This window comes from Pristis pectinata, chromosome 18, assembly GCF_009764475.1.
Source record: "Pristis pectinata isolate sPriPec2 chromosome 18, sPriPec2.1.pri, whole genome shotgun sequence".
Taxonomy (NCBI): Eukaryota; Metazoa; Chordata; class Chondrichthyes; order Rhinopristiformes; family Pristidae; genus Pristis; species Pristis pectinata.
The window spans coordinates 36,782,616-36,807,557 of record NC_067422.1 but is presented as its reverse complement, the minus strand read 5'-3'; the positions used below and the strand labels follow the sequence as shown (position 1 = coordinate 36,807,557).

At 48.9% G+C, this 24,942-nt stretch overlaps 1 protein-coding gene across 1 annotated transcript; it reads left to right on the top strand.

The window, feature by feature from the left end:
• The first annotated feature begins 1,135 nt into the window (after window positions 1–1,135).
• Window positions 1,136–24,496, top strand: LOC127579922 (tripartite motif-containing protein 65-like). The gene is made up of 6 exons (XM_052032981.1): window positions 1,136–1,586; window positions 3,170–3,265; window positions 8,840–9,073; window positions 14,872–15,052; window positions 18,690–18,782; window positions 22,856–24,496. Exons 1-6 carry the CDS (start codon window positions 1,182–1,184, stop codon window positions 23,374–23,376), a joined length of 1,530 nt encoding a protein of 509 aa, XP_051888941.1. The 5' UTR covers window positions 1,136–1,181; the 3' UTR covers window positions 23,377–24,496.
• Window positions 24,497–24,942: the final 446 nt, after the last annotated feature.

Below are 24,942 nucleotides of genomic sequence, written 5' to 3'. Positions count from 1 at the left end.
ACATCCCTCCCCACCATCTGTAGTATCTACAGGAGGTGCTGCCTCAAGAAGACAACATCCACCATCAAAGATCCCCACCATCCAGGCCGTGCCACCTTCTCGCAGCTCCCATTGGGCAGGAGGTACAGAAACCTGAAGTCCCACACCACCAGGTTCAGGAACTTGAACCTACTTCCCTTCAGTCATTGGGTTCTTGAACCATATAGCACAACCCTATTCACTACAGTTTAGCAACACAATGACCACTGATCACTTTGCACTAAAATGGATTTTTTTTTGTTCTAATTGTGTTCTTCCTTGTAAAAATGGTGTATAATTTATGTTCATGTTTTTCGTGTGAATGCTGCTTGTATGATGCCATGTGCCTGTGATGCTGCTGCTAGTAAGTTTTTCATTACACCTGTGCACACATGTACTGTGCATGGTCAACCTGACTGACTTGGATCCACTCCCCGGAACTTGGTCCCGCCCCCAGCCAGGCCCCGCCCCACCCGTGCATATGACCTCACCGCACCGCCCCTCTATTGGCTCCCCAGCCCGACACAAAACCCCGCCCATCACCTGCCGCAGCCAAGCTCCGCCCCACCTCTGCACGTAACCTGCCCCTCCCCCTGGCCCCGCCCCTACACCTGGCCACATCTCTTCCCCCTGGCCCCGCCCCTACACCTGGCCACATCTCTTCCCCCTGGCCCCGCCCCTACACCTGGCCACATCCCTTCCTCCTGGCCCCGCCCCTCCTGGCTCACCCCTTCCCTCCTGGCCACACCCCCTTCCCATAGCCACACCCCTCCCTCCTGGCCACACCCCCTTCCCATGGCCACACCCCTTCTCTCCTGGCCACACCCCCTTCCCATGGCCACACCCCCTTCCCTCCTGGCCACACCCTCTTCCCATGGCCACACCCCTTCCCTCCTCCTGGCCGCACCGCACCCCTCCCCTCCTGGGCATGAGCCCTCATCCCGCCCCGCCCCTCCCCTTCTGGCCACGCCCTTCCACCATGGCCCCGCCCCTCCCCTCCTGGCCACGCCCTTCCATCCTGGCCGCGCCCCCACCTCCTGGCCACACCTCTCCCCCTGGCCCCGCCCCTACTGGTCACGCCCCCACCCTGGCCCCGCCCCCACGCTGGCCCCTCCCCTCCCCTGGCCCCTGCCTGTTGCCGGAAGCGCCGGCCGGTCGCCCCCATGGCCGGCCTGGACCTGGAGGAGAAGCTGAGCTGCGCCATCTGCCTGGAGCTGTTCACCGAGCCGGTGACCACGCCGTGCGGCCACAGCTTCTGCCTGCGCTGCCTGCGCGACCACCTGGGCCGGCAGCGGCTGCCCGACTGCCCGGCCTGCCGCACGGCCTTCGGCCGGCCGCCCGAGCAGCTCGCCAAGAACCTGGTGCTGGCCGAGCTGGTGAAGGTGGTGCGGCTGAGCGGCGGGCAGCTCCCCCGGGCCCCGGCCCCGCCGCCCGGCTGCCCCGACCACCACCGGCCGCTCGACCTGTACTGCCGGCGGGACGGCTGCCGCCTCTGCTCCGCCTGCTCCGTCGGCGGGCACCGGGACCATGAGGTGGTGTCGGTGGAGGACGAGAGGGCCCAGCGACAGGTCGGTGCACGGGGGTCGGTGCATAGGAAGATCCCGGGGGTCTGCACGGGGCGATCCCAGGGGTAACGGGGGGGGGGGTCTGGGGTGTAGGTGCATGGGGGGTCCCGGGGGGTCGGTGCACAGGAAGATCCCAGGGGTCGGTGCACGGGGGGATCCCAGGAGTCAGTGTATGGGGGGGTCCCGGGGGGGGGGGGGGGTCAGTGCATGGGGGGATCCCGGGGGTCAGTGCACGGGGGGGGGGTCACGGGGGATCCCAGAGGTCGGTGCACAGGAAGATCCCAGGGGTCGGTGCATAAGAAGATCCTGGGGTTCTGCACGGGGCGATCCTAGGGGTCATGGGGGGTCCCAGGGGTCGGTGCACGGGGGGATTCCGGGTGGGGGGGGTCAGTGCACAGGAAGATCCCAGGGGTCGGTGCACAGGAGGATCCCAGGGGTCGGTGCACAGGGGGATCCCAGCAGGAGGTTTGTTCTTTCTCATTAATGACGAGCTCTCCTGCTGGATTGTACTTTGCATCACAGTCTCTGCCATAATCGAGGTTATTTCCCACCCACTGATTAAATATAATGACTATTGCTGCTGCTGCGATCCTCCCCTGGTGGGAGGAGGTACAACAGGGTAGTTGTTGATGTTCCCACTGGTGGGAGAGTCTCAAACGAGCGGGCACAGTTACAAAATAAGGGGAGGCTGTGTACGGGAATTTTTACTTGTAGAAGATGGTGACTCTCAGGAATTCTCTACCCTGGAGGCGGGATCACTGGGGGTATTTAAAGAGGAAGCGGATCATTTTGAAATTGAGATCTATGTGGAGCTGGTACAAAAGAGAAATTGAGGCCTGGAGCAGATCACCCATGGTCATATTGAATAGCGGGGCAGGCTTGAGGGACTGACTTACCTGTTCCTATTTTCTTGTGTATTGGTTTATTATTGTCACTTGTACCGAGGTACAGTGAAAAACTTGTCTGACAAACCAATCGTATAGGTCAATTCATTACACAGTGCATTTATATTGAGTCAGTACAGAGTGCATTGAGGTAGTGCAGGTAAAAACAATAACAGTACAAAGTAAAGTGTAGAACGATTATAGTGAAGGTAATGAGTAGATCTGTAGAGAGCAGCTTGCAACGTGTCACCAACACTCTACGTGGGTTAAAAAGCTCTCCACTCACCAAACCTACTGTTTACCTTAAATCTTTCCAACCTTCCCTCCCTCCCTCTTATTCACCTACTCCTTACCCTCACCATCCCATTTTCCGCTGCCAACAATGTGCATCGTTGGGACTCGGTGGTGTGGGAGCCGTGTGTTAGCAGAACACGGTGGTGTGGGGGCTGTGCTCATTGAAAACTGTCCTGGGGACTTTTATGTCCATGTACAAGAGCAGATGGAGACTTAGGTTATGGTGTCATCCACTTAGACTGTGCAACTTGGCCCCCAAAACTGAACTGGGTTGTTGGTGCCGAGAATCAGTGTATGAATTTGGAGCAGCACTTGAGCCCAGAACCTGCTGTCCCAGGGAGGTGAGTGTGGTTGCTGGACCAAGGGTAGAATTGCTTAACTCCCTCTCTTTTGGTTAAAATATTTTAGAAGGAACTTGTGGCAAAACATGAGGAGGTTGAACGCCAAGAAAAGAAGACAGAACTGCTGATCGACACACTGAAACAGCAAAGCAAGTCTATTAAGGTAATAATTATTCAAATTTCTTACATTTATTTGGTTACTAAAAAAAACCTGCAAAGAACTAATGTCGAGCGTATTTCACATTTCATCGTGCCCCAAAGCCGTGCGTGGTCAGTGAGGTACTCCGAGGGCAATGGAAAAGCCATAGTGCACACAACTGCTCCTTCTCTTGCCCATCAGTCACGCTCACAGATCCTTCCATCTGCAGGAAGAATAGTGCTTGTGTTCTTAACAAATGGATGAAACAGGTTGTGCTGTGACGTGGGCACTGTGCACAGTAAGGTCTAGTGAACTGTCTTGGTGGCGTTGGTTAATTAGAACATGAGAGAGAACTCTCCTGCCCTTTGAATAGAGGCATGGGGTATTTCCATCAGAGAGGGCAGGAGAGAAGCCATTGCAGCACACCCTCAGGAGAGGACTGGAGCATCAACCGAGGTTATTTTCTCAGCTCAACAGAATGGGCTTCAACTCACAGCCTCCCGACCGGAGATGAGAGAGCTCCCAATTAAGCTACAGCTGTTCATCTCAAGTCTCCTTCGTGGACCAAAGAGGGAAGGGCATTGAGAGTGACTGTTGATAAGGGCTGGTCCATGTTCCAGTCAGTTCTGTTTTTGCTTCCTATTCTTCACGCATCTGGTAATTTAAAGCTGAGTTCCCTGAAGCTCCTGTGTGGTTATCGGGTGAACAGCCAAGCTGTACGGCGCATGGAAGTGTTGGGTCTGAGGTCTGTCTGAGCTGAGATTGGTGAGGCGGGGGAGTATGAGAATTCCTCTGTGTGGAGAAACCTCCTCCCTTCCTTTGTCGGTCCAGGTATATCTCTCACCTTTGCTCAAACAATAACACAGATGCAGCGCCTCAGACAGAGAGAGAGAAAGGCCGGCAAGGAAAGGAAAGGTGGAGAAGGATGAAAAATCAGGAAAGGCGAGGTAGAGGTTGGTAGAAGTGTGGCCTTGATGACGGTTCAGCGTATCCCACATGCACTTCCACTGTCTGTTGATGGGGATCAGCTCGGGATTCGGGGATCAGATCGAGATTCGGGGATCAGATCGAGATTCAGTGATCAGGCAGTGTTCAGTGGCAATCAGGATTTCAAGTTTAATATGTGCAAAGTGATGATCAATATAGAGAGAACACCAAAGTATTGTAAACTGATAAAAGAATTGATTTCCGATTTTAAAAATTCCTTTCCCCTTTTGTACAATGTTACTATTTTTCACCTGTCTATTTTGTCTGGCCGTTCTGTGATATGTGCTTCCTTTTGGTCCTCCTGGTCTGTACGTAGTCTCCCTTCCACCTTCACCAGCCTTCCCTCTCCCTTCCGATCTCGGACCCCACAATGAGATGTGGAATTTTCTGCTGCATGGAGTAGGTGAAACAGAGTCCATTGCTGTGTTGAAGGGGAGGCTTATGGAAGGTGGCACAAACAAACTGGATTGAAACAGATTGTTTCTGAGTAAACTGTAACCCCTCAGGTCCCTTCATCTTCTCTTCCTTCCATCATCTGTGGGCTTTTAAACCCAAGCCTGGTGTCTATCTTCATCCAGTCCCTTACCCTAATAGATCTTGGCTGGTTTTGCCTGTAGGTTATCAAAGTTTTCTGAACTGATGTTGGTGATGGATAAGCATTGAGCAGGATGCTGTGGACAGTTCCTTGGGGTGTGTGACTGCTCTCAGTACACTTCCAGTGATTTTGTTTCCCCATGTAGTTAAACACGTTCCAGTGTGCTGTGTTGGAGTGGCTTGAGTTGCACTGATTCCTCTTTACCTTGGAGTACGCAGCTGGTGTCACAAACTGCTTGGGTCCTGTCACTGCTTGTCATGACTCAGGGCCTAGTGATCATACGATCGATGTACTGCTCCAGAGACTCGAAGTCCAGTTTATTGTCACGTGCACCAGGTGCAATGAAAAACCTACTTGCAGCAGCATCACAGGCACATAGCATCAGATACAGAACATTTGCAACAAAAACATAAATTATACACAATTTTTACAAGAAAAAACACAATTAGAACAAAAAAAATCAAAGTCCATTTCTGTGCAAAGTGGTCACAGTGTTGCTATACTGAGGTAGTGATTAGGGTTGTGCAGGTTGGTTCAAGAACCGAATGGTTGAAGGGAAGTAGATGTTCTTGAACTTGGTGGTGTGGGACTTCAGGCTTCTGTACCTCCTGCCCGATGGTAGCTGTGAGAAGATGGCACGGCCCGGATAGTGGGGATCTTTGATGATGGATGTTGCCTTCTTGAGACAGCACCTCATGTAGGTACTACCAATGGTGGGGAGGGATTAGGCAGAGTCCACTATGCAGATTCTTGCGTTCCTGCCCATTGGAATTGCTGTACCAGACCATGATGCAACCAGACAGCAGACTTCAACAAGTTTCTGCAGATGGACTGCTGAGAGTGTTCGGTAACATGCCGAACCTCCGTAACCTTGTAAGAAAGTAAAGACTATCCCCAAGCCCCAGTCTGAGTCAAAACTAACTGGAGGGGACAAAGTGGTTTTAAACCCAGCCTGACGTTACTCCCCATTCATCTGATAATCAATGCTCATTGCCTTTTGTGGCAGATATTAAAGATCCCGGGCTCTATTAGAATAGTGGAGCGTTCTATTGCTGCTTTAATCTGGGCTGACACCAGTGTGGCACTGAGGGAATGCTGCAACGCCATCAGCTCTTGTCTTTTGGATGAGACAATAAGGCCCCAGGTGGCGGTAAAGATTCTAGGACCAGCCCATGTATTGGTACAGGAACGTCTCTGGTTGAGGGTAAAGGACGATTTACTTTCATTCCAGTTCAGAAGTGGAAGATGCTTGTGCACGATTTGTTTTAATTGTGGCAGTTGTTGCACAGTAGTTACAATGGATATTCCAGAGTGAGGTCCTGGGCCAATGGGAAGAAGGTTAAAAATGATTGGAGAATAGTCTGCCCTGCACAGACTTAGCAAGATTCATATGACACATGCTCCCTCTGTCTCCCTGTCTGTCTCTCTTGCATAATCATCCCCATGCAGCTCAGAAGGACAGTGCTGTGCATCTGGGAAGCACACATGTTGTCAGAACAAGCAACGGCAAATGTATCCTGACCGATGACATCTCAGTTTGTGATTTGAGATATTTCATGCTCAGTACATTCATCCTCATCAACTAGTCTCTTTAACAGAGCTGTCAGGAAGGAGAATATTTATCTCCCTGCTGTCTGGAACATGTCTGGGCTCTCTCTGGTCTGTGATTTGTATTATCACTCTAACAAGATAGAGGAACGGACTGCAGTGATTTTGTTCCTGGACGATCATACAAAGAATAGTGAGTTACAGTCCATCCCAGTGCAGTCTGAGGATTTTGATTAAGTTCAAATGAACAATAAACTTAAAGAAAGGTGTTAATAATAGTGAGCCTGATGTTGTAGCATTGTGATAAAAGCCCAACTAATTCACCCTGATGGTACATTAATGAAATAAAATTGCCACCTCCCCCTCCCCCCTCAACCACCCCTGGTCTTGCTAGTATGTGGTGTGGTTAACTATTAACTGCCCTCTGAATGGACTTATGACGTCACTCTGTGGAGAGACAATAAAATCCTTGACAGAGCCTGCACGCTGGTCTAACATCCTGACACTGAATTAGAAGACCAGAAGAGAAGGATGGCGCAGTGGCACGGCGGGCAGAGCTGCTGCCTCACAGCTCCAGAGACCCGGGTTCAATCCTGACCTCCGGTGCTGTCTGTGTGGAGTTTGCACGTTCTCCCTGTGACCACGTGGGTTCCCTCTGGGTGCTCCAGTTTTCTCCCACATCCCAAGGATGTAGGTTTAATTGGCCATTGTAAATTGCCCATTGGGTAGGTGAATGGTAAAATCTGGAATGTGGGGAGAATAAAATGGGATTAGTGGAGGATTAGTGCAAATGGGCACTTGATGGTAGATGCAGACCTGATGCACTGAAGGGCCTGTATGATTAGTGTTGATGTTTACAGATCTCTAACTGGGAGCGGCCGATGCATGTTACTGTGTGTGTGAAACAAAGCACAAGGATGGTCAGTTTTTCTCTTGCAGCGTTGAACTGTGACATACTTGTTTGATGTGTTCTTACTCCTCTTATCTCAAAGGATGTTGTCACTGTGGGATCAACATCACCCTGTGACTCTGCTAAATAAAGAGCATGAGGTCACCTTTACTGAGCTGGCTTATTCTAAGGAGGGGAATTTTCACTCTGCTTTGAAACATTAGTCGCCTGAACTCTGGCAGCTGCTCTCACCATACCCTCCTTGCAGAGGCTATTATAATCCCTTCCCTTGGGATCGGTTCAGGCCAGGGATAGGAGTTCAGTAACTTTCCCTGTTTGTTCCTGCCTTATCCCATCAAACAATCTGAAATCAGGCACAAACATACCACCCATTTCAGAGAAGTCACAGCCTTGTTTAGAAAACAATGTCCAAATTCTGCTCAAGTTCAGAGATGCATACCACTTTAATTGTGGGACCACTCAAGCCCCATGTCGTCTCAGACATACCTGATCAGAGGAGGTTTGGGTGGTCAGTCAGAGGTCAAACAGCAGCAGGGTAATTCTGTGACAGCAGGTGGTGTTTTCCTGCAAGACACTAAATGTGCTTGCTTGGAACTTGGTCTTGTCGCGGCTGTGTGCTACTGACATTTTTCATTGTCACAGAGTCATACAACAGAAACAGGCCATTTGACATGGCACCAACCACCCATTTGCACCAATCTTGGACTAATCCCCAGATTCGCACCAGCTCAACCCAGAGTTCTACTTACTATCTAGACAGTGTCCAATTAACTTACCAACCCGTGTGTCTTTGGGATGTAGGAGGAAACCCACGTGGTCACAGTGGGAGCGTGCCAACTGACAGGTGGCACCTGAGGTCAGGATTGAACCCAGGTCACTAAAATTGTGCTGCTGCGCCACCCAGACTGATCACCATCACGATAAAGCTGCGATTGTACCCTCAGCGTTGCAGTTCATGGCTGGACTAACTAAACAGTGATTCCATTGCCTTTCTTTTGTGATGAAGTTGTTACATAGCCAAGGGTGACTTCTTGTACCATGAGGACACTGACTGTGTAAGAGGATTTAACTGGGAATGTCACTGAAGGTATCCAGCCTGCACACACGTAGCATCCAGGTATTCACACACACGAGGCACAGGCACAGAATCTGACCTCTGGTGTTCATTTGAGAGGTAAGTGTTGGCCAGGGCACAGGGGGAGTTTTTAAATAGTGTTGCTGACTGCAAGTGTGGATGGGGTGGGGACACTAGCTGATTCCACTATAATTGGAAAGCAAACACTGGCAGCTGCTGGAAATCTGAAATAAAAGAAAATACTGGAAACACTTGTCGGGTCTGGCAGAGGCAAGAGAAACTTTTCAGGTTGTTGACTTTCCTCAGAACTGGGAAAACTTAGAAAATGGGCAAGTTTAAACATATCTAAATTTTCTCAGGTCCGAACAAGGGTCTTTGACCTGAAGTGTTACCACTACTTCTCTTTCCACAGATGCTGCCCAAACGACTGAGTGTTTCCAGCATTTCCCCCTTTCACTGATCCCATTATTTGTTGGTTGTCAGGACTCGGCCTTTCGAGCACAAACGAGCTACGTCAACAAGTTTGACACGTTGGCAAAGGAGCTGGAAGAGGTGAAGGCCAAAGTGATTGAGTACATAGCGACCAAGGAGCACAGCTCACTGGAACAGGTCGACAGCACCGTGGAGAAACTGGAAGAGAAGCGTGCTGAGCTGAGGAAGGCCCGGCTGAAGTTGGAGACCACACTGAAGAGTAATGACACATCGGAGATCCTACAGGTATGTCTGCTCCATGGCTGCCTGTAGGGGAACTTTCCTTTGACTATCGGGGGCAAAATTTAATTCCCCTCCTCATTGGGTAGACTTTCTTTGGTTTTTCTTTTGAAGATGTACATAGAGTTACACAGCACGGAAACAGGCCTTTTGGCCCAACTCATCCATGCCAACCAAGTTGTCTACCTAAACTAGTCCCATTTGGCCCATATCCCTCTAAACCTCTCCTATCCACGTACCTGTCCAAATGTCTTCTAAACATTGTGATTGTACCCAGCACAGTGTGCTTGTGGTGGGTTGTTGAGGTGCCATTTAACAGACTGCTTTGTCCTGGATAGCATTAAGCTTCTTGACCATTGGTCAAGTTGTCGGCACAGACGTTGTAAGAAGATTAGATATCTTTATTAGTCACATGTACATTGAAACACACAGTGAAATGCATCTTTTGTGTAGTGCTCTGGGGGCAGCCTGCAAGTGTCGCCACACTTCCGGAGCCAACATAGCATGCCCACAACTTCCTAACCTGTACGTCTTTTCGAATGTGGGAGGAAACCGGAGCACCTGGAGGAAACCCACGCAGATGCGGGGAGAACGTACAAACTCCTTACAGACAGCGGCCAGAATTGAACCCAGGTCGCTGACGCTGTAAAGCATTACGCTAACCGCTACACTGCCATGTTCCTGTTCTGTACTTGTTCCTGTGCTGTACAGGAACTATGTTCTATGTTGTACCCACCACTACCACTTCCTCTGGCAGCTTGTTCCATATACACACCACCCTCTGTGTGAAAAAGTTGCTCCTTTAAATCATTCACCTCTCACCTTATACCTATGTACTCTAGTTTCAGATTTCCTTACCCTGGGAAAGAGACTGTTACCATTCACTTTACCTACGCCCCTCAAGATTTTCTGTAAGGTCACCCCCTGAAGCTCCTTTGCTCCAGGGGGAGAAAAGTCCCAGACGACCAGCAATGTTGGCATTTATTGTCCACCCCTAACTGGTTTTGAGAAAATGGTGTTAGGCTCATTCTTTGGCCTCCTACAGTGATAAGATATCTTTATTAGTCACATGTACATCGAAACACACAGTAAAATGCATCTTCTGCATAGAGTGTTCTGGGGGCAGCCCGCAAGTGTCGCCACGCTTCTGGCGCCAACATAGCATGCCCACAACTTCCTAACCCGTACGTCTTTGGAATGTGGGAGGAAACCGGAGCACCCGGAGGAAACCCACGCAGACGTGGGGAGAACGTACAAACTCCTTACAGACAGCGGCCGGAATTGAACCCAGGTCGCTGGCGCTGTAATAGTGTTACACTAACCGCTACACTACCGTGTGATGTGGGTGGTTCACAGTACTGACAGGACGGAGGTTTCACAACTTTCACAGCTCTAAGACCTTGGAGGGAAACTTGAAAGTGGCGATGTTCTTCAGCACATTCTGCCTTTACTCTTCCAGGTGGAGGCCACGAGCTGGGAGGTGTTACTGAAGAAGTTTCTCAAGAGTTGCTGCAGTGTACCCCGTGCCCACAGTGTGCTTGTGGCGGGTTGTTAGGATGGTGGATGGGCTGCTAATTTAGCAGACTGCTTTGTCCTGCATAGCATTGAGCTTCTTGAGTATTGGTCAAATGAAGAGGATTCCATGACATTCTAGACGTAGTCGGTGGAGTGGTTTCGGGGAGTTGGATGATAAGACCATATGAGCAGAATTAGGCCATTCTGTCCATTCGATCATGGCTGATTTTATTTTCAACCCCATTCTCTCGCCTTCTCCCCTTACCCCCCCCCTCCCCCCTCCCCCCCCCACCAATCAAGAACCTGTCAACCTCTGCTTTAAATACACCCAATGACTTGGCCTCCACAGCCCTCCATGGCAACACATTCCACAGTTTCACCACCCTCTGGCTGAAGAAGTTCCTCCTCATCTCGGTTCTAAAGGGACATCCCTTTATTCTGAGGCTGTGCCCTCAGATCCTAGACCCTCCTACTGATGGAAACATCCTCTCCACATCCACTCTATCCACGATGAGCCATTCTTTGAAGGATATCCGCCCCCTGATCTGATCTAGTAAGCGGGGTATTTTCAGTGGCTGCTTCAGTTGAAACACTGGCTGGTGGTGACTGTCAGAACATTGATGGTGCCATTGCAGTGTCATTGACTGTCAAAGGGAATGCCATGTCCAGTCTGCAGCAATGCTCAGAAAGTGGTCAAAGGGTTGGCCCTACCTCCCGGCTGCGTATGTAGGGGACCAGCAGCATGCATGACTCCTGTAGTCATCTGGTGAGGCTATGGGCTAGTGCGTGTAGGAGGTCACAAGCAGCAGGCAGGTGTGAAATGTTGTTGTGAAACAGGTTCGAGATCTCAGAGGACAAGGACTCTGAACACAGTCTTAGAGATAAATGATTTATTTACAAAAGACAAACGCAGGGAAAGGGTAACGGGAGCAACACACGCACGCGCACCGGTGATAGCGAGCATGGGAAAATCGCAACAAGGGTAAAATACACACACGCACACACAACGAACTGGGTACAGACAATCAAGGAAAAGCAATACGATACCCGCCACCCCTTGACTCAGTGCAGGCACAGCTCTGTGCTACCGGGGATACTAACTAGAATGCTCCTAACCCTGTTGAAGTGCACACCTTACCAATGATCCCTCCAGTGCTGTTCCACGGTTCCTCAGCCTGGGATGAGGCAGGGTGAATCCCTCGGAGCAATCAGAGAGAGAGAGAGCCGAGCACATGTGGCACTCTTTATAGTGCTGGAGGGCTGAGGGGTCCGGCCCAGGTAATTCAAAAAGGCCAGTGGCCCGGTGCCAGCGAGGACTAATCGATCACAAAAGGTCAATGGTCAGGTGTGCACTGATGGCTGGGGCGGGGCCAAACCCTGATTGACAGTGGTGTGTCTTCTGACCAGGTAGGGGCAGTGCTGTCACATGACGCGCACGACCCTCCACAATACACTTGTGCCTATGGGTTGTACGGACAGAAACAGGCCCTTCGGCCCACCACGCCCATGCCGACCTTTTTGCCCAGCTACACTAATCCCATTTGGCTGCATCAGGACCACGTCCTTCGATGGCCAGGGAACATCCTGTTTGTGCTTACAGAAATGAGCAGGGATAATGTACACCACAGCCCGACTGGCTGAAGCAGGCAAAGGCACCTTTCAGAGAAAAAGACCCAGGGTGTTGAGACAAAGGGTGCTGAGCCGAAAGCATTGGAGTCAACTGCATGACGTAAACATAATAAGAATTCTTCAAAACCCTGATTAGATATGCAACCAGCCACAAAATCCCAAGGGAAACTGGTGTGGACCAGGGCTGTGGTCCAGCTCTGCAGGACTGGCCAAGTGAAGAGACATAGGAAGAGCAAAACTGGGAGGGAAGGTAGAAGAACTACAAGTAGAGGAGAGAGAGAGAAAAAGATAGTAGCAGAGAGAGAGCTGGATTCAGTACCTCAGATGTCAACCAATATCAAATCCGTGGTGACAACAGTGTATCAGTATAAGGAGAAAATCTCACAAATGAACTTTTCTGGGTAGCTGTTGGTCAGAGGTTTGGGCCACAAGTCATTGTTACCTGAATTAAATTTGACTACACTAATTCCGCCTATCTTGGATATTGAACAAAGTTCTCTGACTGGGGTGCTGGATTGTAAAATTTATTCTGTACGTTTCTATTCCAAGATGATGCAGGTACAGTGGGCTGGTTATTAAATGCCCATATTACACATTTTGAAACTACAAATCTGACATTATCTCCCACCCTAAAGTAATAGTTGATGAACCCACCGTTAACAAGTGCTGGAGTATTGAACTGAAATAACACAGTCTTGACCTGGTTATTGTACGCTCATAGTCCTGTTTAATATGTTAAAATTCTGCAGAATTTGGAATGAATAAGACATAGTTTTTATCCCTTATGTCATAGAAGGCCATTCAACCCATCAAGTCTACACCAGCACAGTCACACTCAGAACAATCCCATTCCCCCATCTATTCCCCTGTAACCCATATCCCACATATGTCCACGAACCCCCTACTAGCTCGCCGATCACTCGCCCACACTAGGGGCAATTTAGAGTGCCCAATTAACCCCCAAACCCTCACATCTGTGGAACATGGAAGGAAACCAAAATATTAAAGGGAAACCCACACGGCCATAGGGAGAAGGTACAAATTCCACACAGATGGCACCAAAGGTCAGGATTAAACCTGAGGAGAAGGCAGCAATGACTAATATGCCACCGTGCAGCCCTCTCCATCTACCTCAGAGGGCAGACAGCTCCTTGGTTTAACTTCTCTGAAAAATGCCACAGCACTAGTCTATATTTTGTGCCCATACCTCTGCAGTGTCAACACAAGAGCACTGAGCCTCTTTCTCTGAGTCCCTGGCCAGTTTTCCTGCCTCCTGCATTTGCTAAACAGACACTCACGTCTAATATCATTTTTGAAGAAAGGTCACCGACCTGAAACGTTACCTGTTTCTCTCTCCACAGATGCCTCCTGACCTGCTGAGTGTTTCAAACATTTTCTAATATTCAACACAGGTGGCAGTGTCAGAAGACGGCAATTCAACGCAAGTAACCTTACAAACAGGAATAACTGTTCCTCTTGCTGTGACCCATTCACCTGACAGCCGAGAACCTGTTGATTCATTTCTCTTGGCCCACATCCACCACAATTCCATCCTGCGCATTAGTGAGTGGAAACGTCAGACAGTTCAGGCAAACAGTTCTATCACGGTTGTCGTCACCTCTTGGCCTGTTGCTGCTTGCCCTATGTGACCCTCTCTTATTGAACATTACACGCTTGGGTGGCGATGAATCACCCAGCTTGAATCTACCACCCAGAAATCAGGCACTGATTGTCCCTGTGACAGCAGCTTAAACCAGTGCAGCCCAGAGGGCTACTGCTAGATTAACCAGCTCGTGAGGTGCAAGGCAAAGAGGGCAGAGAACTGGGTCAGGGTCTCAGGGAGGAAGCCTGAGGGGCAAGGGACGGCACCAGTAAATGTTATTGGGACATGGAGGGTCAGTCAGGGTGACCATCAACAGCTTCGGGTCGGGATGTGTGTGGTCAACCGCTGGCGGTCAGTAGGGGTGGGTGGGAGTCACTGCATGGGGCTTAGAGCACTAGGGGCGAGGGGTCACGATCAGCACTGAGATGGAGATGTTACCGAATGGTGTCACATTCTGATCCTGATGCAGGGGTTCCACCAGAGATGTCGATAACTTCTTTCCTCCCCAAAGATGGTGCTCAACCCACTGAGTTCCTCCTGCTGTTTGTTGCTCCAGATTCCAGCGTCTGCAGTCTCTTGTGTCTCATATTTCGGAAGCTCGAGGGTCAGTTGCTGGACGACTCACTACTCTTGGTCGCAGGATGTCATCCCCTGCCAGCCTCTGGTGGCTGGAGGCAAAGCGCAGACAGCTGGAAGCACTCAGCAGGTCGGGTAGCATCCAAAGGGAGAGGAACTGAGGCACCGTTGCAGGTCAAGGACTGGAAAAGCGAGAAAACAAGAAAAGTTGCGGAGAGGGAGATGGTTGGAGGAAACAGGCTGCCTGACCCGCTGAGCTCCTCCAGCAGATTGTTTGTTGCTCTAGACTCCAGTATCTGCTGTCTCTTGTGTCTCCCTTTTATCTATCTTTCTGAATTTCTGTGTAATTTTTCATAATCTTGCTTTATCATAACTTTGGTTCCAATCCTTCAACTGTAAAGAACCTGGGCTGATCTAACATTGGCAAAGGCGGTACCTTAATGCAAGTTCTTTCCTTTGTTCCACATGTGCTGCCCCTCAGTTCCCCCAAGAGATCCAGGTACTGAAAAGGAGTCCCCAGGACCAGGAGAAGCCAATCCCAGAGCTGGGAATAGAGGACCAGCTAGAAGCAATGAAACAGCACTTAGAGGAGATCTCCTTACTCGTCTGCAAGAGCCTCCAGGGCTTCGTCAGGCAAGCTCCAGAATCAAAGAAAGTTCCAGGTCAGAATTTGTCTGAATTGTTACCTGTTGCTTCCCTTAATTTGCTCCTTGCCTTCCTCTCTGACAGTTGGTAAAGATGAAGGTTGGTCCTTTTTGTGGGATTCTGGAGTTTAAATAGTAGAGCTCTGGTTGTGCATTGGGACTTAATCTCTCACAAGTTACAGAACCGAGACAACCAGCAAAAGCTGACCAAACCCCAAAACTTCCGTCTGCATGGCGCTGTTAATGCAGGGTAACATCCCACAGCAATTTACGAGAATGTTACCCTCAGGGCCACAGACACAAGCACTAGAGCAGTGAAGGACAGTTGGTCGAAGAGTCAGGTTGTCAGGAGGAGGATCTTTGAGGAGAGAGTGATGGAGTTGGGGGATGGAATTCCAGAACTTGTAGTGGGGGGGAGGAAATGCTGAGGGATGTTAGGAGTCGGAGTATCACAAGAATGTGAGGGTTATTGGACTGGCAGAGGTAGTGAGGGGAGACGCATTGAAAGGAGTTAAATACAAATTTACATTCAGTAGTCTGCTAAAAATTTAGAGCTGCAGAAGAGCCTTGAGTGTGATGGGTGGAGACAAGTTATCTGGACTTTAGAATTTCATGGAAGTAAATGTGACAGCTTCAGTGGAATGAAAATGTGGAAATACACAGCTGATGAGTCAGTGTTTGTAAAGCAGATGAAACGGATTGACAGTTTGGGTGTGAGCCCTTTAACAGAGTGATGTAAACTGAGGACGTGGATTCCCAGAACTTCCCAATTTCCAGTACTCACACTGCTTCCTTCAGTGGTATCAGAAGAAGGATAAGCAACCAAGTACACCACATACTGAAAGGGGTTAGCCTGGAAACACTGAAGACTCAGAATCAATGGTGTTTCTTGTGTTGTGTATGGGAATGCGTGACTTCAGAGTATATTGAACTGCATTAATAAATCCTCCATTAATAAATGAATGATTTTCATAGCGTTTACACTTCCACACCCAAGCCTCCACATGCTTGTACCCATCTCTTCCCACTGGTGTACTTCACTGTCTCTCCTTAACTAGAGGTATTAGGCTGGAAATTCAATTGCATGAACGACAATTGAAAGTAGATTTTTTCCAGAATTAATTCCTGGGTCGTTTTCCATCATTCTGCAGGCCACTTCCAGGTGTAAAGCAGACTCGTGCCCCTATTAAATGTCCTCATCAGTGGAGCACACCAGGATATCTACCTGCCAATGGGGTGCTTCTTTTGGGACATGGTAGGGAACTTGGACTTCCCCACACAGTGGTGGGTAGGGTTCCCTTTCAATTGGCGACTCTCCACTGTAACCCCAAAACTTCCGGATCCCAATGTCCCATGTCCATGATGCACTAAAGTATCTGTGACGGAGACCTCGATCTTAACCCCCTCTCCACACTTGACCCAGTCCTCAGACATTCCACTCCCTCCCAGCTGTATAGGAGTGTACACAGAGAATGAAGCTGTTCACTACATATCTGATTCAGGAAATGCATCGTAAGCACTTGCGGTTTGCAACCAGATTGCCCTGTTTGCTAGAGTGGAATGATTCCAGAAAACCAAACCATTTTCACAGTGATGGCAAAGGATTTCTGGACCCAAGTAATTGTAGGTGAGGAGCACGTAAAGAGGACAGAGACGGATCGAGGGCCTAGGCAGTGGCAGGTGGAACGTGATATGCGGAAGGAGTAAATGCTGGTCCTACGGGGTACGCACATTATGGGATGCAGTAAGTAAGATGCAGGTGTAGCAAACAATCAGGAAGGCAAATAGTACGCTAGTCCTTTTGCAATAGGTTGCACAAGTACAAGGAAGTTTGCTGCTTCTGTACACACCGTTGGTGAGACCACACCTGAAGTGCTGTGTGCTGGAAGTCTTGGAAGTGGTGCAATGTGTAGATTTACTGGAAAGATTCCTGTGGCTAGGGTTTGATCTACAAGAACAGATTGAATAGGATGTGCCTAAACACACTGAATTTAGAAGAATGAGACGTGATCCTTTTGAAACCTAAGCTTCTGCAATATATTATAGAACGTAGAACAGTTCAGCACAGAACAGGCCCTTCGGCCCACAATGTTGTGCTGACATAGCTAATCCCTCCTACCTACAGATTGCCCATATCCCTCCATTTTCTTCTTTTTCATGTGCCCATCCAAGCCTGTTGAGGCTTCAGAGAGGGTGCAGAGGAGGGTTACTAGGATGCTGCCTGGATTAGAGGGAATGTGCTATCAGGAGAGACCGGACAAACTTGGGCTCCTTTCTCTGGAGCAGCGGAGGCTGAGGGGTGATCTGTTGGAAGTGTATAAAATTATGAGGGGCATAGATAGGGTGGACAAGCAATATCTTTTTCCCATTATTGAGCGATCCAATACCAGAGGGCACGCATTTTAAGGTGAGGGGGTGGGTTCAGAACAGACGTGAGGGGTACGTTTTTTTACTGAGAGAGTGGTGGATGCCTGGAATGCGTTGCCTGATAGGGTGGTGGAGGCAAATTCACTGGGGGCTTTTAAGAGGGGCTTGGATGGGCACATGAATGAGAGGAAAATAGAGGGATATGGGCATTCTGTAGGTAGGAGGGATTAGCTATGTTGGCACAACATTGTGGGCCGAAGGGCCTGTTCTGTGCTGTACTGTTCTATGTTCCATATGGTATAGCATGTTTACTAAAGGATGGGTTACCACAGATCTATTAAAGGAACACCTGCTACAATAGGGCCTATTGCACAGAATATTACCACTGCATTATTAAGGAAATGCCCAGCATAACAAGCATTTCCCTATACAAACTGTATAGCTGGCTGGGTGGGCTTCTCTTGCACGCTGAAGGGAAGCGAGGTAAGGAACTTTGGAGCTCGAGCCCCTTGCGTCAAAATTCAGTTGTGACCTTGGTTGGCATTGGAGGAAGAGCCTCCTAATCCTCCTCCCAAGGGCGGGCTCCCGGGTGAGGGAGGTTTAGAAGGTGGAGTGGGAGTTTACTGGGTTTCTGCAGGGATGTTGTGGGGGGAGGGTGAGAGCGGGGTTAGAGGGTTCCTTGGGGGGAGAATGGTTGGATGTTTGTTGGGGGGGGCTTTGGAAGTGTTGGGGATATATCTGGAGGTTGGGGTTGGATGTATTGGGAGGGGTGGGGTTTATGGGCATGATATGTTTGCCTGGCCAAGGATGATTCCAACCAGAAGTCCTCACTTTGAGGATCCTGGCTGTTGTACAGATCAGAGCTCCGGACTGGCCCAGGGCTCAACCTTTGCAGGTCGGTTTGGTGAAATTATATGGAGTAAAAGGGATCTTGTATTGATTTTGTTGGGAGCAGGCATTTTCCCATGAAAGCACGGAGTGTCCCACTGAACGTTGAACCGTTGGCAGCCCGACAATGCAACAGAGAGGTTTGTGACCACCTCCAGCAGGGAGTCTGGGAAATGTCTGTGTAGAAGGGTAAATCCCAGCCTTTAGTCTGCAGGTGGTGACTGGCTCCTCTCCTCCTCTACAACCTTGGGGTAAAATCGTGCAGACGAGAAGCGTGTCGGGGCTTGATACTTGTCGGGGTTAGATGGGTTTATTTGACACTGTGGCCTTGTAGACCTGGGTTATACTGGCACAGCTGACAAATGTTTTCTATTCATTGTAACCACTCTCTTTGGTGCAGAATCCACTGGGAACAGCTACTGTGTGCCAGTGAAACCTCCAGAACCTCGAGCACTCCCATCAACTTCTCACCTCAAGGAGCCGTTCCTGCAGAGTGAGTGTGGTTACACTGTTGTACACTCCTGGGGAACTGTGTGGTGGTTGTACTTGGTGGTAGTGGCATTACAGCACAGAATTCAAACCTTGGTGATGTTGCCATGGTATCCATGTTATCATAAGACCATAAGACAAAGGAGCAGAATTAGGCCATTCAGCCCATCGAGTCTGCTCCACCATTCGATCATGGCTGATTTATATTTCCCTCTCAACCCCATTCTGCCTTTATTCCTTCTACCAAAGTGCTTGACCGTACACTTCCCTGCGCTGTATTCCATCTGCCACCTCTTTGCCCTTTCTCCCAACCTGTCCAAGTCTTTCTGCAGACTCCCTGCTTCCTCAACTCTACCTGCCCCTCCACCTATCTTTGTATCATCCGCAAACTTGGCCACAAAGCCATCAAATCCATCATCCAGATCATTGACATATAACAGGAACAGTAGCGGACCCAACACCGACCATTCACATATCTGTACAGAGAAATAGAAGCAAGTCAACTTCACCAGTCAGTTAGACCATGGCTGATCTTTTACCTCAGCACCATTTTCTTGCACGAATTCTTTATCCTTAATTCCAGTAATAGCCAAAAGTCCATCAACCTCTGCCTCGAATCTACTGAGTGACTCAGTCTCCACACCTCTTGGATGCTGGATTCCAAATACTCACCACTCTCCGGGGCAAGAAATTTCTTCTTGGCTCTGTCCAGAATTATTGATCTATTGGTTTGAGATAATGTCTCCTAGCCTTGGGTACCACAGTCAGGGGAAGCATCATCCCTGCCTCTACACTCTCAAGCTCTGTAAGAATTTTGCGTCTTTCCATTTCATTTAAACTCTAGGTAACATCAGCCCAATTAGCTGAATCTCTCCTCTGGGACAGATGCCACATCCCTTGAATTCAATCCAGTGAACCCTCATTGCAGTCCCTTTATTGCAAGTATATGCCTCCTGAGGTAGGGAGGCCAGACCTGTATGCAATATACCAGTCTCTGTGTAATTGCAATGTCTCCTCTTGTATTAAATCCTCTTACAATAAAGGTCGTACCATTTGACTTCATATTAGCTTCCAGTGATTCTTGTGCTCAGGCAATGAATTCCCTCTGAACATCAACACCTTTCAACCCCTCACCATTTAAAAAAAAAATCTCTGGTTTAAAAAAAATAGGAAGACACACATGGATGACCTCACATTTTTTCCGATTAAATTATGTCTGCTATTCACTGCCCCGTCCATATTCCCCAAAACCTCTGCATCCTCAACGAAACCCTAACAGCCACTCGATCTAACATCATTAATAAAACTAGATATACGAGTCCTAACCCTCCCATCCAATTCATTGATAAAACCCCTTGAGCACCCCACCAGTCACAACCTCCCAATGCAAACGTGACCCATTTATTCCTGCTCTGTTTTCTGTCTGTTGCCAGTATATTACTTGCAGTACTTTGTGTTTAATAACCTTTTGTGTGCACTTCATTGAAGGCCTTCTGAAAGCCCAAATGGAACCAGACTCCTGTGAACACCCTTTATTTGTTCCGTGAGTTACAACCCCAGCAAACTGCAACAGATTTGTCAAAAAGATCTCACTTTCTTAAAAATACATTGACTCTGCCCAGTAATATTATCATTTTTGAAGTGTCCTGTTATCACTTCCTTAACAATAGAACCAGTTGTGTCCTGAGCCAAGTTGTTCCAGTACAGTTACAACACTGGCATCCGCTCAGCCATGTGGAAAGTTGCTCAGGTATGTCCTATTCACAAAAAGCAGCACAAAATGACCGCACGATCAGTCTACTTATAAACGTCACCAAAGTGATGGAAGCCATTGTCTACAGTGCTATCAAGTGGTACTCACTAATAATTGTTGACTGATGCCCAGTTTGGGTTATGCCAAGATCACCCGCACTAGACCAAATCAGAGCCTTGGTCCAAATGTGGACCAAGGAGCTGAGTTTTAAGGGTGAGGTCAGGGTAACTGTCCTTTGAAGTTAGGGCAGCATTTGACTGAGTGTGGCATCAAGGTGTCCTGATAAAAAAATGAAGTTAATCAGCTTCAAGGAGAAAACCACCTTGCACAAAGGAAGATGGCTTTGGCCGTCAGAAGTCAATTATCCAAACCCCAAGACATCACCGTGGGAGTTCCTAATAGGGCAGAGTCCTTGGCCCAATCACCTTCAGCTGCTTCATCGATGATCTTCCTTCCGTCAATTGTCAAAGGCATATGAGATTATTGTCATAGGCACAAGTACATTTATGCACAGGTGCAATGAAAAACTTACTTGCAGCAGCATTCACAAGAGGGTCAGATGTGGGGATGCTTGCTGTTAGCTGCACAACGTTCAATTCCACTCTCAGCAAATGAAGCAACCCCTGGCTGCTGCAAGACTTCCACAACATTTAGGTACAATGCAGGGTTTTGCCACGAAGCATTAGCAATCCTTTTCCTCCCATAGATGCTGCTCGACCCGTTGAGTTCCTTTGTTGCTCCAGATTCTAGTACCTGCAGTCTCTTGCATCTCCATTTAAGTGTGGCTGATGGATGGCTAGTAATATTCACACTGCAAAAGCAGTCTACTTGATTGGCACCCTAAACATTCATTCCCCACACCCACCAGTGCACGGTGACTGTGCACCATCTGTGGAATGCACTGCAGTTACTCAGCTAGGCTACTTTGACAGCATTTTCTGCCCTTGTCCTTCTTGGTGGTAGATGTTGTGAGTTTGGAAGGTGCTGTCAAACGAGCCCCGTTTTCCGGTCACCTGGCACCTATTCTGTGGCCAGAAATGATCTGAAAATTTCCATCAGGGCCCCAGCAATCTCCTTGCATCTCATCAGGCCCAGGGGATCTCTCCAACTTAATCCCACTAATACTTCCCAACCTTGTCAATGATAATTTGTTGGGGAGTTCCAACCATCTCCCCACCACCCCGGAATTCAAGTTCTCCGACTACAGTGACCTCCTTGTTGAATATAGATGAGAAGAATTCGTTTAAGACCTCACCTACATCCTTTGCTTAATTCACAGATTGCCACTTGGGTCCTACGCTTTTTCTGGTTACTCTCTTGTCCTTAATAAAATGCTTTGAGACTTTTCTTAATCTTGCCTGCCAGCGTTATTTAATGACCCCCACCACTCTTGAAGTTACTTCTTTACGTACCTCCCGGTACTTCCTATACCACTGCAGGTATCTACTGTTCTCCATTTGTTATCCCTGCCATAAGATAGCTTTCTTCTTTATCCAACCCTCAGTATCTGTAGGCATCCAGGATTCCTTGAACTTGTTACCCTCACCCTTTTCCTTAGACCTGATGCTACCTTTAACTTCTCTTTATCATGTAAGTTAGTGGTAATTGGTTTATTATTGTCACATGTACCAACGTACAGTGAAAAGCTTTTGTTTGCGTGCCATCCAGACAGATCATTCCATACATAGGTACATCGAGGTCGTACAACAGGAATGCAGAATATAGTGTCACAGTTGCAGAGAAAGTGCAGTGCAGGCAGACAATAAGGTGCAAGGGCCACGTCGAGGTAGATGGTGAGGTCAAGAGTCCATCTTTATTGTACAAGAGGTCCGTCTGCGGGATAGAAGCTGCCCTTGAGCCTGGTGGTATGTGTTCTCAGGCTCCTGTATCTTCTGCCCAATGGGAGGGAGGAGAAGAGAGCACAGCCATGTTAAGGTTATTCTTTGTAAAAACTCTACAGATTTGCAGTGACCCATCAGCATTATGATTATTTGCTGTGTGCAGAGTTGCTCTTTATCTAAAGTAATTATTATTCCTTGTGTAGGGTAAGTGTAACTGTGTAGAAGATGGTCTCTGTAAGGTTACTGAGCTTTACGCAGTTGTACAGAGTTATTCTATCTAAGTTAGGTTTAGTTCTTTGTGTAAGGTCAGTGTTACGTAACAGTGTAGAGATGGTTACTGCACGGTTATTCAGCGTGATGATGGTTATACTCGGTGTAACTGTGGAGAGTTGCTGTTCATTTAGGGTAAGGATTGTGGATGTAAAGTTGCCTGTTATGTTTGTCGTGCGGTTGTGTTATCTGAACCTTTGGCTGTCCCTGCAGATTACCGTCAGCTGAGATTCAATCCCAACACCGCGCACCGCTACCTCACTCTGTCCAAGGATGGCTGCAAGGTGTCCCACAGAGCAGCCCAGAAGTATCCGGTGCACGAGGAGCGCTTCGAGAGGGAGTGGCAGGTGCTGTGCTGCGAGAGCTTCGAGACGGGCCAGCACTACTGGGAGGTGCAGATCAACAAGCAGTGGGTCTACCTGGGCGTCACATACAGTGCCATCGACAGGAAGGGCCCCGCCTCGCTGATTGGCAGGAATGGCCTCTCCTGGTCCCTGCAGCTCTTCAGCAAGAGTTACTCGGCCTGGCATTCCGACCGGGAAACGAAGCTGACGCCCGGGGAATACCACCGCGTCGGGGTGTACCTGGACTGCACCGCAGGGACCCTGTCCTTCTACGGCATCACCGACACCATCACCCCGATCCACACCTTCCACACAGTCTTCACCCAGCCCCTCTACCCCGCTGTCTGGGTGGGCGAGAACGTCACCGCCACACTTTGCCAGCTTCAGTGAGGGAGGCGGCAGGAAGACGGGCTTCAGAAGGAAGTGGGAGTGAGGCCACTCGGCCCCTCGAGCCTCCCCTACCATTCAATATGATCGTGGCTAACCTGTCCCAGGCCTCAACTCCTCTTCTGTGCCAGTTCCCCGTCGCCCTCCATTCCCCGATCTTTCACATATTTGTCTACCTCCTTTTTAAATACCTTCAGTGCTCCAGTCTTCAGAAACCTCGGGGCAGAGAATTCCAGGGCCTCGCCACCCTCGGCAAGAGTTTGTTCCTACACACCTCAGTTGTAAATAACTGCGCCCCCCCCCCCCCCCCCCACCTAAACTATGTCCCCTGGTTCAAGACTCTCCCTCTAGTGGAAATCTGTCAACGCATCCCCTTTGTTCCCCTTCAAGATTCTCATATCATTCTATCATATCACCCCTCGTTCTTTGAATCTCCAAAGAACACATTCGACTTCTTTAGTTGCTCACTATAGGATGACCTTCTCATTCCCAGGAATTAGCCTGGTGAATCTCTTTTGGACTGTCTCTTTTGCTGCATCCTTACTTAAACAAAGGGACCAAAACTGTGCACAGAACTCAAGTTGTGGCCTCACCTTCAAAAGCCGGGGTTTGTCCGAGCTTCATTTACTGCTTGGTTGGTGAGGGGGAGGGAGTCAATAACTGCAACTCATACTGGATAACTTCTTAGATAAATGAAGGTCTTCTGATTGTATGGATTTTTTTAAGGTATTGACACGTTTGGGGGTTTTAGAATACATTTCCATGGATCAAATTTGTGTTTTGAGAAATACTCCTTTGTATGAGTTTAAAAAAACCTGGACCAAGAGCGGTTTAACCGAGGGTTTGTGTGGGGGTAATGTGGATCAAGTTGGAGGAGATCTTGTTTGAGTCAGCTGGACTGTACTTTGGAACTTTAACGACTGAGGTGATTTGCTTTTTAACCTCTGCTAAGACATATTGCTATTCCCTGTGCTATAAGCACTTGGAAGGAAGAGGCAAGTGGGGAGTTAGTCCGATTTTAAGCCAGACTGTGACAGTACAGACCTTGGCCTCTGGGCTGAGATGAATGAGCTCCATTTTTGTGGTTGGAAGTATTCAAGGAAAGAAAGAAGCTGCAAATATTTATTACTTTTGTCTTGTTTCTTGAGGACGGTGGTGAGATGAAGGAGTGATAAGATAATAAGACATTACCGAATGTACATGTACACCGATATGATATTACCGAAATCACATGTACACCGAAACACACAGTGAAATGCATCTTTTGCGTAGAGTGTTCTGGGGGCAGCCCGCAAGTGTCAACACACTTCCGGCGCCAACATAGCATGCCCACAACTTCCTAACCCGTACGTCTTTGGAATGTGGGAGGAAACCGGAGCACCTGGAGGAAACCCACGCAGACACAGGGAAAACGCGCAAACTCCTTACAGACAGCGGCTGGAATTGAACCCCGGTCGCTGGCGCTGTAAAGCGTTACGCTAACCGTACACTACCATGCCTGCCTCGGCACTGATAGCAATTGGTGTGCACTTGACACTTGACCTGCCACACTGGGCCATGTGCGTGGCA